At 40.7% G+C, this 16,908-nt stretch overlaps 1 protein-coding gene across 1 annotated transcript; it reads left to right on the top strand.

The window, feature by feature from the left end:
* The first annotated feature begins 4,459 nt into the window (after positions 1–4,459).
* Positions 4,460–15,813, top strand: ldlra (low density lipoprotein receptor a). Its single transcript, XM_072369718.1, has 18 exons — positions 4,460–4,669; positions 7,056–7,181; positions 7,310–7,432; positions 7,521–7,901; positions 7,993–8,115; positions 9,361–9,483; positions 9,609–9,728; positions 9,960–10,085; positions 10,675–10,846; positions 10,931–11,158; positions 11,248–11,366; positions 11,487–11,626; positions 11,736–11,877; positions 13,035–13,178; positions 13,321–13,626; positions 13,777–13,857; positions 13,962–14,125; positions 14,259–15,813. Exons 1-18 carry the CDS (start codon positions 4,612–4,614, stop codon positions 14,313–14,315), a joined length of 2,733 nt encoding a protein of 910 aa, XP_072225819.1. The 5' UTR covers positions 4,460–4,611; the 3' UTR covers positions 14,316–15,813.
* The last annotated feature ends 1,095 nt before the right edge of the window (positions 15,814–16,908 follow it).

Here is a 16,908-nt window from a genome sequence, read left to right as displayed (position 1 = left end):
CTGTGGACCTTGGCTTCTTGGGAACAGGGATGATAGTGGAGGTCTTGAAGCAGGTTGGCACGTGACAGGTCTCCGGCGAGATGATATAACCATTTCTAGATTTCCCTCTAAATTCATTCTGTTCTCACACTGGCAACAGGTAACTTTGCAATTTTTTTCTTTATTTATTGTTTTTTCTTTTATTTATTGTTTTTCTTTATTTCTTCTTGAGATTCTTTACAGGCTTGAATGTTTTTCTTAAATGTTGTGCTGCGGTGGTTCGGACGTGATGCAGCCGGAATGATTTCTGCTGGTCCTTCTGACTCTTTTTTAACATCTGTTATAATGGGTGCCCGTGCCAACTGAAAAGTTGCAGCAAAACGGAGAGCATGAAGGAGAAGGTGTAAACCATTTCTTTCCTTGATCATCATGGGGAATGTGTGATTTGTGGCAGCTCAATGCTCACACACTGAACCACCGGCTTTGAGTCTTCATCCATGTCATCTGCCCAGAGAGCTCACCTGCCTTGTGTTACCTGCTTATGCTTACGTTTGTCATCAGCTCAGCTGCTCACCCAAATCCATTCTAATCTGTGGACATTTCAACCAGACTTTCATCTCTGCTACATTTACAATCACCAATCACCTGGTATTAAAGGGATAATAAATGACTAAAACAACTGAAATCGCTCAAATGATTATTTTTAACATTGGTATAGGCCCAAAATTCCTCAATTGATGCAGCCCTATTTTTTTTATTCAGTTACGTTTTATCAATAACTCATACCATACCCGAAGATTGCAATATCTGACTAAAAAAAAAAATTAATTTAATTTAATCTTTAGCTCCCAGACGGATAACTTCATCACCAACCCCACTCCTCAGAATTTACTCGACCTTGATCACACCCTCCTGTTCCTCACGTGGTTCGGTTACCATTCCAGGACATATGCTCCCACACCTGAACAAACACTGAGGGGGTTGTGTCTGCTGTGTATCTCATTCCTGATGTTGGGTTTTGGAGGAACTCTCGCCTCCGCTTGATTCTCCCATCAGAGTCATTTGCCTGCTTGAGTGAATGTTTCTTATATGTGCGGTCACCGTGTATGTCCTGATGCTTTCATTGACAAAAGACTTTTTTCAGTTATCCTGCAACTTTGGTCTTAACCTGGAATAAATCTACACTCATTGTATCATTTCCTTTCAACACAGCCTTATCTCCTTCTCAAGGGTCAAGGCAATGAAGTCAAATGTAACCCTTCCGAAGAAACAAGTCTGTGCAGCCACTGTGCAGCCACTCCCCAGCCACAGTACAACCAGAAAGTCCAGACTTGTGTCACAGCTCTGGGAGGTGACATCGTCTTTGACAGATTGATAGCGGAACGCATGCACATTGTTGACACGAGGCCAGATATTGTTTCAACTTCATCCGAAGATTCTGCGATTTTAAAAAAAAAAAAAAAAAAACGGCCCATCTGGCTTTGTTGTGTTTGCATTTGCCAAAATATGCTTAACTGCCTGTGAGAGAGCCAGATTTGACATTCAGGGTCAGACCAAAGAATCTGCAGCAGCCAACAATAGTGTTTGTTTTTGTGAGTGGTGATTTTGAAAATGGCTGCAGGGGCAAACATACTGGAAGAACCAGAAACTGTTTGTGGAGGCTGTGATGAGGAGATTTAAAACTCACAATAATGAGAGAGAGAGTAAGCCCATCAGTTGGAGTGGAAGGGTGTGACCAGCTCTGGTGAATAAAAGACACTGAGAGGAACTTACCTGCACCTTTGTTTCTGTAAAGGGGCATCAGAAATTTCTGCCTATCTGTCCAATCAGCAAACATCTCAACTGGACTTTAGAGCTTGAGTCTGACACAACTTTTTCTCAGTCACTCGCTCAAATGAACCAGTTTTGGCTGAGGCTGAAAAAAAATTCCTTGTCACACCTTGTTACACGAGGGGGGTAGATTCATGCAGAAGCACTGGACAGGGACGATGGTTTGTACAGGACACAATGATTAAACTAATCACACGCAGAACTAAGCTGAATCCATCCAGTGTTTTCTGGTTAAACCCATAGATAGAAATATTAGAACCTCCGAGAGAAAAATGATCCAATATTTTTCTAAAAAAGTGTTGGATTATCCATGTCCATGTTAAATGTCTCTCAAACATTAAATGTTAGCTGATCGGCTCAGTCTAAGGAGACTAATCATCAAGAGTTGATAGATTAACAGAGCTTTAAAGGACAATGGGGCATCTGAAAAATATTTGAAATGAATGTGTCCTTGGTTGCACAAACTGACCCTCTTTATCTGGGTGGGTGTCTCGTAAAGACGAGGTTGAATTATTCAGGCAGAACATGCAATACTTTACAGATTTTAAAGGGTCATGAAAAAACAACTTGATAACATGTGTTTTTAGGGATAAAGTACAGCGGCGGGAGTGTCATGATTTGGGGCTGTTTGTTGCCTCGGAGTCTGGATAGTTCTGTCAATTCTGTCAAAATTAAATTCAACAGAATTATCAAGTGAACTTGGGATGATATCCAGCTATTTTTCCAGTGACCAATCAGAACCCTGACTTTAAACTAACAGAGATGTTGCGGAATGACTTGAAGAGAATTTTGAATGGAAACTCAAATTGCTGAATAGAATTTTAACTTTGAAAACACACTTGATCCTGCAGTTACATGTGTAGCTTCCATAATGCAGCTCTACATCTCTGAAATGCAAAAAGAGCTAAAAAAAAAAAAAAAAAGTCCTGCAATTGCTAGTTGGATGATACTAACACTCTCAATGTTCATTTTTTTAAGCTGTAAGAATCCCACATTTTGTCATATCAACTATGACTGTGTGCTTAATACGTTTCTTTAAGTTATAGAAACTGTGAAGGTCACACGTAATAAAAATGAGACTTATGCAACAAAGAATATCTACGGAGGGTACTGGCTGTACAACCCCTGTTCTGATAGGACCAGGGTCAGTGTTTTTACTTATCACTATGACCACCTAAATTTCCTCTTCAGGGCTTTAGCTTCTTGTTTTTCTGACCTAAAAAGAAGAAGCTAAAGCACTTGATTTTTCATTTGTTCTTCTTCTAAGTTTCTAACGTTATTGTTTATGGTCACAAAAAAAAGTGATTTATTCTTTATTCCTGATGAGTCACACTACACTCAATGCTGCTGTTTGTAAGTGTTATCTTTCTAAGTGCTTTATCTCTGCGCCTCCTCTGATATAAGTGTCATTTCCAACCAGCTCACGGGTGCACATGACTTTAAAACTTTGAACTCATAGCAGTAACGTAAGCTATAGTTTTTAAGGGAGGTGATAAACCTGATTACTGTACAGCCTCTCTGTAGTATTTCATTACAGAACTGTACTCACCAGAGAAATGACTGGCTGCATACATTATTACAAGTGTTTCCGTTGAGGAATGAATATTCAAAGAAAATATCTTGACCTTTTATATATCTTTGTAAAACAAACTTGCATTCACATGATTGGCTTCTAACAGCACCATATGAGTCGGTCCACTGCTTTGTTGCTTGTTTTTTATGTTATTTAATGACTGAAATTAGAGAGGCCCATTTACTAATTTTATAAAGGCAAACTTCTCTGAAATCTAAGTGACCGGTTACATCTAGTTTCCTCAGATTCTTTTTTTTTTCTACAACAGTTAGATAAGTTACACGAGTTAGATAATTTCTAAACTGTCCCAGTTTTGCCAGCTGACCTGGGTCTTAGGCAACAATAATACTCAAAACTGCTTGACAAGACTTTAGTTGTATTTCTGGTATTTTCTGGCATTTTGTGGACAGTTTTCTTTTGATCGCAGTAGTGATTTGTAAGATTTTTGTAAGATTTTTCAAAATCGAAGCTCGATTTTGATCAACCTTCCAAAGAAATAATGAAACTCTTTGGGAAATTGTTAAATTTGACACAAAGTTGTCATGATTTATAGAAGAAGTATTCAAGTTTTTATTAAGAAATTAAAATGTTTACAAACAGAAAGAAAGACAGTTGGGCACTCAGTTGGACTATATTTCACTATATTTGACTGCTTTACATTACATCACAGGTATACATATGTAGGTATCTACAGTATACTAATTTATCAAAACTGTCTTTTTAACTGCAGAAGCTGGAACTGGTGATCAGCTCCAGCTCTGACAGACAAAAGCAGACAGACTGCTCTCACCTGTCCTTCCACCCCCGGAACACAGTGACTCTGATATTGGGACACATTCATTCAGGTCAAATTCCTGCATTGGTCTAAAGACTGAAACTCTTGTATCCAAATGGGGGCGGATGCAGCTGCCTGAAAGGGTTAAACTCGTAGTAAAACTCATCTTCTCAGAGCCCCGCCTCACGATTGTTGAGGGTGTGTACCTCAGGAATCACACCATCCCCCAGACCCCGCCTTCCGCTTCCCGGGGCCCCCCGCGGCCCCACCCACCCTTGGACCACATTGAAATGGGTCTGATGTTGTCAAATACTACATTGCATCTCTCGTGCTTCAACAGTTACTGTTAATACCAACTGGTGCAGGTGCAGTCCCGTCACAGACAGCGGTGTTAGAATTAAGCAGAGACCTGTAGGCTTCAGTGTGGACGCATCTTCCAGAGCGGCCCAGAAACATGAGACTCCTGTGTTACGCCTCGCTGCACATTCTCTTCTGCCTCCTTCATCAGACAAGTAAGTTAAAAATATACATCTATATATATCATTATATATATAGATATATATGTATGTATAGATAGATAGATATATGTGTTGATCTGAATGTTATGAAGTAGTTATGAAGTTGTTCATCCTTATTTTTGACTTGGCATCTGTAATTAATCATGATCGTATTGATAGAAATGCTTATTTTGTAAAGAATAGGCTTTATAGCGGGATATTCTTTGTACTGTTTCGGTTTAAAATGCCACTCTCCTTTTCAAGCATTAAAAAGACAACCCAACTTCATATTAGGCTATAATTTAATATTCGTTTTTCTTTTCTTGAAGCCGGCTTTTGGATGAGGCGCTTCACGTCTTGTTGCTTTCATTCATGCGCGGGGCTCAACTCGTATCAGATTCTGCAGCCAATGAGCTTTGAGCTGTGGGAATGCCGCCTATGTTACGGGAAGAAAAAGAAAAAAGAAAAGAAGGGAAAGGGTCAAGCGGGGTTTCCGGAAAGCCGGTTCTGGAAACTTCAACTGTTCACAATGAGGGAAAATGTGCTGAAAATCAAATATGGCATCATTTGGATGACATCAGTTGGAATTTTTTCTCCTTTATCACAGGTGCACATCTTCCAAAATTATGCAATTATCTAGCATATTAACAGGAGGCTGGAAGAGTATAAACGAATGAAACTTCTCTAATTCAGTTTCCACTTAGAGAAAAAAAAAGAGAAAACACTGTCAAGCCTGTTCCCTTCCCAGTATGTTGGTTATGGGAGTTGGTGTGTGGTTAAACAAGTTGGAACTGGTTGTCACCTGTAGTTCAATGCCAGTCCCAAAGATATGTGTCATTAACAGTCTGTGCACCTCAACATAGTATCACAATGTTTTCTTTCGCTCAGATTTGGACAGAGAAACATTATCCGTGCCACCTTGAGAAGAAATCTTCAAGCAATTCCCTTATTTGTTTAAAAAGTCCATCTCTCACTCAGCTCTCTGACCAGCAAGCGTGACCTGAGAGGAGAAAGTGTAAGAGAATGTTTAAGCTTTTTCAGCCCTATGCCAATCAGATGGACATGTTTGCTATGCCAGAGATCTGGTAGCAGACCTGAGCATGGGCACTTGTTAGTTTCCCAACATCCGACTTCCACTCAATCAATAATGCTGCCACCTGGTTCAGTTTGCCTTTCAAGGTCTGAACTTTAAGCCTATTAAGTAAATAAACAGCATGAACTTGAGTTTAGTAACATGTCATCTATTTCAGAGAAAAGGACAGTTTGAAATCACACTTTTCTAATGTCAGGATTTTGTCCCATAGGCTTTATTTCCCCTACATATTTACAAATCCTTTTGTAAATATCATGTTAGTCATCATGAAAGTGATTATTATCTTTATAACAAGGTCAGTGATACACGGTCTCTCACGTGGAGTCATAAAGGAATAAATAGGTTGCCCGTTTGTAATTATGGAATCATAATATACTATAAGTTTCCGGAGACCTCGGGAGCTCAATGAGATAACACCCGCCTTTATTTAACTGCTAAAGCAATAACTGTAACTGATGGCACCAGATGTTTCACTTCACTAAGAGGCCATTAGGATTTACCACAGTATGAGTTGAGATGTGTAAGGATCCATAATTCATGGCTTGCCTTCCATCCATTGTTTCTCATGGTGCACACACCGATTTAAACACTTAAGCTTAAATATTTCATATTAAAACTCACAGCAAAAAGCAAAAAAAAAAAAACAAACAAAAAAACCCACTTATTTTATGAAGCCAAACTGCTGTCACTGTTAAACAAGTCCCTTTGACCTCTGGCACAAAACAGGTGGCGATCCAGGGTTCCAAGCTCCCGGGGTCAGTGAGGGGAATGGCCTCCCGTATCTTTTCATGAAGTGCTGCTTCTTTCATGTACAGTCTAATTGATTCTTCTGGTTCAGTGGCTTCATTAGATTCACTGAAAATGGGAGGTCGGTTTCGTGTTTGCGGTGCTTTTGCTGGCAGGGACCAAATATGCTGGAAAATTGGATTCCTATTGTGGATATGAACTGTCCATATCATCAGCTTCCTGACTACTTATCTTTTTTGCTTTTTAAACAACATGGAGTTCAGTTTGTTCATATTTCCTTGTGTGTGCATTGTACCAGAATATAGCTCTCCGCCACGCACCCCTCTAGAAACACTCTGTAACTATCATCATGTTTACCTTTGTTGAAGCCAAAGTTCCTCTGTTACAATATATCTAAAACCGAACATGGGATGGCAGCCTTTAAAGTCAACTGAAGCCACTTTACTCTGTGATTTGTGGTGCTTTTAGCCAGGCTGATGGTGTGGCTTTATTGATGACAGGGGCTGTACAATAATGCTACGATGGTCAGATGAGCTACATGTTCGTATCTGTCTGTCACAGATGCATTGATAACGTGTGGATCCAACCAGTTCCAGTGTGGGAATGGGAAATGTATGACAGTGAGATGGGTGTGTGACGGCATAGATGACTGTGGAGATGGAACAGATGAACTTCCTGGTACCTGCTGTGAGTATCATGTGATGTCTGGTTAGAATAGTTAACATTTTGATTTGTGTACTTCCCAAATCCTTCAGAGGAAAGAAGATGGAATCAGTTACTATTTTCTCTGGGGTGTTTTCTTCTCCCATGTCTAGTGGCCAGAACATGTAAACCAACAGAGTTCAGCTGCACAGACCGCCTGAACCGGTGTATACCGAACACCTGGCGCTGCGATGGAAAAGCTGACTGCGTGAATGGAGCTGATGAGAAGAACTGTGGTAAGCACGCAGTTTCTCTTGTCAGGCTTTCTCAGAATAGGCAGAATTATTTTCCTCTTATCAGCCTGTCATGTAACCCCTCTCCCAGCTGCCAAGCAGTGCACAGACGCCGAGTTCCGCTGCACGAATGGCCAGTGCGTTTCTTCGTCCTTCGTGTGCGACGACGATGTAGACTGTGACGACGGCAGCGACGAGGTCTCATGCCCAGCCGTCACCTGCAGCTCTGCGTCCTTCCAGTGCAACAACACGGTTTGTATTCCACGTCTGTGGGCCTGTGACGGTGATGTTGACTGCCTCGACGGCTCGGACGAGTGGCCCCAGTACTGCGGCATGAAGAGCACTACCTCTCCTGCCACTCACGAGTGCTCCTCCCTGGAGTTCCACTGTGGCAGTGGAGAGTGTATCCATAGTAGCTGGAAATGTGACAGAGACATCGACTGCCTTGATCGATCTGATGAAACTGGCTGTGGTAAGTATGACATTCATATTAATTTCTGTTTTTTTCTGTTCTGCCATTAGTTTCAGTCCACATATTGTGAAATATCTCTTTATCCCTCTAGTTCACACCACCTGCCGTCCTGATGAGTTTGAATGTGATGATGGCACCTGTATTCATGGCAGCCGCCAGTGCAACAATCAATATGACTGTGGAGACAGAAGCGATGAATCTGGCTGCGTCAATGGTACAAATCTCTTCTACACTTTCTCCCCTTTGGCAGCTAAATACAGCCTCAATTCCAAAAAGTTGGAATGTTGTATAGGATATCAGAATGCAGTTATGTGCAAATCTCATAAACCAATATTTATTCACAGTGGAGCATAGAAAACATATACAATGTTGGAAGTGAGAAATACTTTGATTTAAAAAAAAAGAAGTCTGAGAAGTCGATCAGTTTTGGACATTTGGGAGAGGAATTGTGTCTCATTCACAATGAATGAATTGTGTCTCATTCATTCTTGTATATAGCTGCTAATGATGCACCAAACGTTTTCAGCTGATGAAATCCCTGGAACGCTGGCAGACCAGTCCAGCGATCAAATTATTCTACTATGAAGCTGTACTGTTGTAATAGATGCAGTATATAGTTTAGGATTGTGCTTATGCTTGCCCTTAAAAAGACGAGGCTTTAGTGTGGTTGTTTGGATGGCGTTGGTAACAAGCCATATGGTCCCTCCCTTCTTTCATCTGGAGGAGGCAGCATCCATTATTTCCACTAAGAATTTAAATTTTAAAAACAGTTTGCCACAGTCCTTTTTAAATGAAATTTGGCCCAGAGAATATGGCAGCGTTTCAAAATCATGTTTACATCTGGCTTCTCCTTTGCATGATAGAGCTTTAACCTGAACTTGTGGATGGCACAGTGTACTGTGTTTACAGACAATGATTTCTGGAAGAGTCCATGTCAGTGATATCCATCAAAAAATCATGTCTTCAGATTGTCTGAATCTTTTGATGATAATATATATTGTAAATTATGGAATTTTCAAAGTCCGTACAATTTTACATTGAGGAAAATTATTCTGATATTGCTCCAAAATTTGTAGATGCATTTTGTTTGCATAATTCTGTCCATCTTTGCTTCTGAGAGACGCAGCCTCTCTAAGGTGTTCTTTTTACATCCAACCTTGCTCCTGACCTGTTATGAGATGTTTTTCTGAGATGTGTTGCTGCCGTCATTGTCAAGATGAGCTAATATTTTTCATGAAAAGTAAAATGGCTCACTTTCAACAATTGCAATGTTTTCTATGTTCAATTGTGAATAAAAATAATGGTTTAGAAGATTTGCAAATTGATGCATTCTGGTTTTGTTTACATGTTACCCAGCGTCACCGCTTTTTGGGGAATTGGAGTTGTACAATGAGTAACATCTACACCTGTATCTGTGTCATCTGATGTCATGTTTTTTTTTTCAATCCGTTATCCACAGTGACTTTCTGTGAAGCTCCGACAAGGTTTAAGTGCCGCAGTGGGGAGTGTATAAGCATGGAGAAAGTGTGCGACCACAAACGCGATTGTAGGGATTGGTCAGATGAGCCTCTTCGGGAATGTGGTGAGTACACAGGGCCTTAACTGTCTGTTTAATTACTACTTCATGTATCTAATTAGGGTCTCTGCAGCTTCAGACTTCTGATTATACCCAATAACAAAGTTATTTTCTTCTTCTTATCTTGGCAGGATACAATGAGTGTCTCTACAACAATGGCGGCTGCTCTCACGTTTGCAAAGACCTGATGATCGGCTACGAGTGCTTGTGTCCAACTGGATTCACCTTAGTCGACAAAAAACGCTGCCAAGGTAAACCACACAGCTGTTATATAGTTAAACATCAGTTTTCTTTCTGCAGGCTTCATTCTAACATGAACTTTACTCAGATTAACAAATGATGCCACTGGCTTGTTTACCATGACGCAAATCTTTCCCGTCACTGCCTGTGCTTTCAGATAAAGCAAGAACTCGTAATTCTTGTGGACTTTTGTGTTCTATTTCAATTTCAACTCTTTTTTTTTTTTATTCTCCCCACATCAGATATTGATGAGTGTGCCAACCCAGACACCTGCAGTCAAATCTGCATCAACCAGATTGGCAGCTACAAATGCGAATGCGAGGAGGGTTATCAAGTTGACCCAGCAACCAAGACTTGCAAGGCCATTGGTGAGCATGAGTTATTTTTTAACTGTCAAATGTTGAAAAAAGATCAATAACTATTCCAAATTTGATTTGTCCAGTAGCATTTGTGGAGATAAAGAATTGATATTACTTGTATGTTGCTTAGTCCTTTAGGACTGGAAATGAGTCCTGGAACTGCAAGAAATGTAAACTATGATGATATCATAGTTTAAAAAAAGACTAAATGTTTCAAAAAACAAACAAACAAAAATATATGCAGAATAGCCACGCAATGATTGATGAAAATAAAGTCAACACTCAAAATTCTTATTTCCCTCAAAAAGCGGTAGCTACTTAGCCTAGCTAGCTCTAGCTAGCACAAGACATTACTTTTGTCTCTGTTATTTGAAAAATATTTCACTGTGTTTGCAAAATAGAGGCTATAAGTACCATTAGCTGTTTGATACAGGGGCGTAGTTGTGGTGACAAGACTGAATCATGCTCGCACTCTGTAGTCCAGTCCATTGCTAAAATACAATTTCCCATATAAATGTATCTAACTTGAGTTTTACTTTTTTTTTTAATGGACTTATTAGAGACGACTAAAAGAAACTTTCCAACTTTGATTTTGTAGGTACAATAGCGTACCTTTTCTTCACCAACCGTCATGAAGTCAGAAAGATGACGTTGGATAAAAGTGAATACACAAGAGTAATCCCCCGTCTAAAGAACGTTGTGGCTCTCGACATGAACATTGCCACGAAAGAGATCTATTGGTCTGACATTTCCCAGAAGAAAATCTACAGGTGAGCAATACTGAAACCAGGATTAAGGTAGTGTTTTTGTTTTTCTGTACTCCTGTTTGACGCCTGTTTTGATTTTCAACCCAGAACTCCGATGGACTCGGCTGATGACTCCTCTCATCACCACATTATGATCGGTAATGATATCGATGCTCCTGAGGGAATCGCCTTCGACTGGATTCATCGTAACCTCTACTGGACCGACAGCATTCGCAGCACTATCTCTGTGGTAACTGCTGATGGCAGCCGCCGCAAAACTCTCTTCCAGCAAGGTTTATCTAAACCCCGTGCAATTGTGGTCGATCCCCACAGCAAGTAAGCTAGCAGTAAAAGCTTTCTATGTGTGTACTATCCACATGAGACAATGTGTTGGTGATGTCATTTACAATTTTTTCACTTCACAGCTTTGTCTACTGGACCGACTGGGGAAATCCAGCTAAAATTGAGAAGGGAGGTCTTAACGGAGGAGACCGCACTGCTCTGGTTACCGACAACATTGTTTGGCCTAATGGCATCACACTTGGTAAACTCAGACATTCGTGTCCCTCGTGGTTTCAAGTTGTTGATTTATTCATGTGTGCATAATAAATGGTGGTGACTCTGGTCTGACCTGCCACCCCTCCCCTCCTCTCCAAACCCCCAGACCTGCTAAACCAGAGGCTCTACTGGGTGGACTCTAAGCTGCACACTCTCTCCAGTATCGATGTCCAAGGCGGTGGTCGCCGCACCCTCATTATTGACGAGCACAGGCTGGCTCACCCACTGGGACTCACTGTTTTCGAGGTAGACGTCAAACACAACATCCCATAAACCCCTCACTGAATGTAAATTGAGGTATTTCTCACCGTTTCTTTCCTAAATGATAACCCGTCCTTGTTTGGGACTCTTTTAGGAAAAAGTGTTCTGGACAGATGTCAGCAATAATGCCATCCTCAGCGCAAACAGACTGACAGGTGATGACATCACACCGGTGGCAGAGCACCTATCATCACCAGAGGACATCATCCTCTACCATAACCTCAAGCAACCTGCTGGTAAGTTACACATCTGAAAAACCAAAGTGCTGGTAATATGCTTTAATGTACTGATATAAAACAAGAACCTTTATGACTAGACTTATTAATTCAGTAATCAGGTCAATATTTAGTTATTTAATGATGGGAACTTTGTGTTTTCTTTGATACAGTGACAGTATGTCACATCTGCAATAAATAAACATATTTCAGCATCTTCTTTTTTTCCTTTTTTAAATAATAATGTTTCTTGATGGAAAAGTAGCAAAACCAGAACTTTCCCGAGCACTGGAAGCTTAAGGTAGTCGACCAAGCCTTGGACTAAAAGCTAAATATGTTTAGTCTAAGTTTTTTGGAATAATTGATGCACTTAACCTATAATGGTGTTGTGAAGTAGTCAGACTGGTCTTTGTCAGCCTCTTATGGGGAATTTATTGATCGGAGCGACACAGAGACATGTACACAGCATCATACACGGAAATTCCCAATGACCTAAGTTTGTGAGATCTTCTTATACCTCTCGATATCATTCTGTTGGTATGTGGCCCAAACCCAATCTCTATGCGGCACCTGCTGTCTGAGAACCCTACTTCATCTTCAATTTGGTTCTAAACAACATGTGGTTCGAGTATTGTCAAGGCCCCGCTCTCCCCACAATAGTTCAGATTGATCAGATCAGAGACCGTATACAACTGGTTATTCTCCGTATCTGAGCTTGAAAATATCGAATAACTACTTACCTGCAGCAGACAGTAGTTAAAGTCTTCTCAGTTTGGAGAACCAGGGAAGAATTCTGAGTAATTCTGTGTAATTCTGTGTAATTCTGAGAGAAACAGCTACTCAGAAGTGGGGAATTTTCACCATAGAAAACAACTCAAACCTGTTTTAGCTGTTTGAGTGAACTTTATATAGAGATTTTTTACATCTTTGTCACCATTTTCTCAGCTAAAGATTGTCTGTGTCGTAGTCGCTCTTTGTCACTGCATGCACTGTGGCTGCTCCATGGATCCTACTGCTGATCAGCTGTTACTCCAAAATACCAACCACAAGATGGTAGAAATGAATGAAAGTTTGCACAAGGACTGAAAACGGAGATAAAACTGAGAAAATGGCTGGACTTGACAGGAGCTAAACAGTGAAACTGCTGAACTAAAACTTCATTTTCTTTTCCTTTGCAGGAAGAGACTGGTGTCGGGTGGCTAATGGCAGCTGTGAATTCATGTGCCTGGCTGCCCCTCAAGTGGGCCGACATCCCCCCAAATATACCTGTGTCTGTCCAGATAACATGATGCTTGCCAGTGATATGAGAGCATGTGTGCCTGGTGGGTAAACGGTCACAGAGAAAATGCTGTATAATGTCAAAAAGAAAATTGCAAAATCATCACTGAAATGATCATTTTAAATGTTAAATAGTTCAAGTGGTTGCTATGCTAATTATCATCTTTTATTTGTGTAATTCACTAGCTGTGCCAACAGCTGAAGCTCCTTTACAGCCTCAGACTCCAGCTACCCACCCCCCTCGTCTGCCACCAGTGCCACCCAGAACCACACCAAAGACCACACTGAAGCCTCGGGTCCACACCACCGCAGTGCCAGTTGTAATCACCAGCACTGTCGCCAAGCCAAGGCCGCGTACCACAAAGCCTCCGATCAGGAGCACCACAAAGCCTCCGATCAGGAGCACCACACCTTTACCAAAGCCAACCTCGCCTCAGCCACAGAAGCCTAAAATCCTGAAGGCCACCACTGAAACTCCAGTTACCTCTCCAGGCAAGCTGCCAACGTGATAACATTGCATGTTTTCGATCTTTTCAGTTTTGCTGTCAGTAACTCTCACTCTCAGCAACGTGACTGGCCGCCTGTATGCAGGTCGGCTTTATGTATCATTAACTTAGATTGTTTTGTTAATCTTTCCCTCAGATGTCGCAGGTGCATTAGCTTCTGATCCCCCGAAGACTGCCCCTACCTCTGCATTAGCTATTTACCTCATCTTACCTCTGGGTGAGTAACTTTAGCAGACGCTGTCTCTCAAATACCAACTATTTTTGATAATATTACCCAGCCACCATGTGTCGTCTCACTCTGGATCTCTGTCTCTCAAACAGCAATCATTTGTCTGCTGGCTGTTGGTGGTGTGTTGCTGTGGAGGAACTACAGGGTGAGGAACACCAACACAATTCACTTTGACAACCCTGTTTATCAGAAAACCACTGAGGACCAGGTGCACATTTGGAGGAGCCACAGTCCTGATGGTTACTCCTACCCAAAAGTAAGTTTGAGAAGTTACTGCTAAGATATCAATATTAATTCAAATGTGAAATTACATTATGTTATATAATGTTATAATTAGCTTATACGGGCTGTGATATCTGACATCCTTTTCATTTTTTTTACCTCATCAGAGACAAATTGTGAGCTTGGATGAAGAAGCAGACAATCCAACCTTCAATGAAAACTGAGAACTGTCGGGCAGAGTGGAGAAAGTAGCCTCTGCAATAAGCTACATTCAAAGTCCTTGAGCATTTTTACCTCACGCATTACAAAGATATGGCAGTCAAAGCCTGTGTCTGCCAACCTTTAACCACTATATCCTCACAGACAAACAAGCGCTCTACAGTGGAAAAACAGGTTGAAAGCTGTTTTCAGGGAGGACTTCCATTTCCAAAAACATACCAAATCGTGAGATTATGGACTTCTCAGTCGATTTTTCTATGCATGATATTCAAACTGTGATGTCGATAGTAGAATTGGAGGAAAGTGTCATTGCCGCGTTATGTCTCGCTTTTCATGCATCATTGTAACTTTTAAATGATCAAATCCTCCAGCCAGTGTCAGGCAAAACACATTTTGTAAATATCAATCCAGTAGAAAGTGACAAGCTGTTGATGGAGCATTAATATATCTTGTACTATTTATAATTGAAAGCAAGTAAGATCAAATGTGTAATTAGTTAGCCAATGGGGGGAGTGTGTTACTTCAACTGTAACTGTAAACTATCTGTTGTCTTTAGTTAAGTCGCGTTATATTTACCACACAGAGTTCACCAACTTGTCAAACGTTTCCTTTTAAGTTCATTATAGCATAAGTCATGCGTGCACAAGTTGAACCTTTGTGACCTCATTGCGTCCCATAACAATTTGTGTGCTTTTTGGGGCGAACTGCACCAGCAGCTGTTTCAGAAGTAGCGCAAAAACATTAGAAATGAAACAAAGTTCACCGTTCATCTCGGTGAAAACACAGCGCACGGTGTGTCTGGCATCGATTAGGTTTCACACCACAAAAGATTCAGATTGCGCATGTCACTACACGGTCCATCGGGGTCCTTTTCAGATCCAGACTGCTGATTTATGATCTATGTACTGGACATTTTCATAACCTTTTCTTTCAGGAGGAGTACATTCCTGGAAGGCTGAACAGCTTTCGTGCAGCCATGTGTGACCCACAGGGCTGAGTCTAATGCTCCATATAGCGGCACGTGTACATTTATGTCCTCCCCTAGGGCCCGTTTGCCTTGGTCTAGCATCCCTGACGGGAATTCCGTTTGCCCTACTGTGACTTTGAGACGGGAATTTCGGTGGCTATTTGAGCTCATTTATTTGAATTAAAGAGAAATGTGTGCCTTTTAATGATTAAACCTTTTGTTCAGATGTTCATGTTGATACTCGTATACTAGTGGATATGAAATCAACAATTAAGCCTGTTTAAAAGGGAATGATTTAGGAATATGGCAATGCTGCATGCAGGTGAGGTTATGCCTAAAAGAGAGTTAATTGTAGTGTGAGTTAATGACTGCACAACTACCATTCAAGTCAGCTTTCCTTCCACTGACCAACCACTGATTAAGTGTAAATACAATGTTGATATATGTACATATTTGTCTTTCACTGTTTTTGGTAATGATGTTTTACCCTTTCAACACATGCTGTACATAAATAAATGCTTCTATTTATTATTGAATCTATTCTGTCTGGAGTCTGTTTTTCAGTGCCTGTATGAGGATGTATTTTTCAGTCAGTATTGAGTATAATCATTTCTAAATCTGGGCTTCTTTACCTTTCACTGGCTGTTACTGCTTATGTGTAAATGCTGGGTTTGATGAACAGAAATTTCACAATATCACTCTGATATCAAGTAGTGGAGATGTTAATAACTATATTCAGATATATTCAACTAGAACTTGCTCGAAGGTTTGGGCTTCCATGCCTGACGTTGGAGAATAATTTCAAGTGCTGATCCACTTTGAGCCAGATTTTTAGCTACTCTTCTAACGTGTGACCTAGTTTTCGTGCTCTCGGGCATTTCAACTACCTATTATTTGAACTCTGTTTTTCCACTAAAATATCAGTCCTCAAGTAAAGTGAAACAGTGGTTTGCTTATACTGCTGATTGCTCAGAATCGGCGCTTTACCCCTTTACCTTTCCTCCTACGTAGATAGATCGATAGATAGATAGATTACAGTACAGCAAAGCTTCACAGGGTTTGTCTCACCTTTCTCTCTGTTGTTATCATGACCATATGGTTTATGTATGCAGTCAAGGCTGGTAATGTAGGGCAGTTTTTCTTTTTTCTCAGTGCTTCTGTATCTGTTCTATAGAAAGCAAGAGTTTTCCTGGAAAACCGGGGTCGCGGTGAAAACAGGTCATCCATCTTTTTTTCTTTTTCCGTCCTGGAAACACAAAGGGGAAAACATTTCCACGTTTTTTCTTTTTATGACCACAAGTCTATTGCAAAGTCATGCACATTAATTAATGCCCCAGGAAATCTGGCAATCCCTCCCTCTTAATTGAAATGCCCATTATTGTACACATTTTGGAAAAGCATTGTCAAGTAAGAGGAGTTTAATAAATCAAAAAGAGCGGTACGTTAAGTTGAGCTGAATTGTAATTGTTCCAACGGAAAATCGAGTTTTCCATCAGGTCTTTGTTAACATGTTCAGAAGCAGTTGGTGCCTATCTGTGTTCTCATTTGAGACACAAATTCCCACAAAATCATAACTTCAATTTGAATGTGAAAGATTTGGTAAGATTAAAATGATCTGCCCCTCAGATGAC

Source organism: Leuresthes tenuis, unplaced genomic scaffold, assembly GCF_036924035.1.
Source record: "Leuresthes tenuis unplaced genomic scaffold, fLeuTen1.0.hap1 SCAF_17, whole genome shotgun sequence".
NCBI lineage: Eukaryota > Metazoa > Chordata > Actinopteri > Atheriniformes > Atherinopsidae > Leuresthes > Leuresthes tenuis.
Note: the sequence above shows the minus strand (reverse complement) of the source record. Positions and strands in the feature narration are given on the sequence as shown.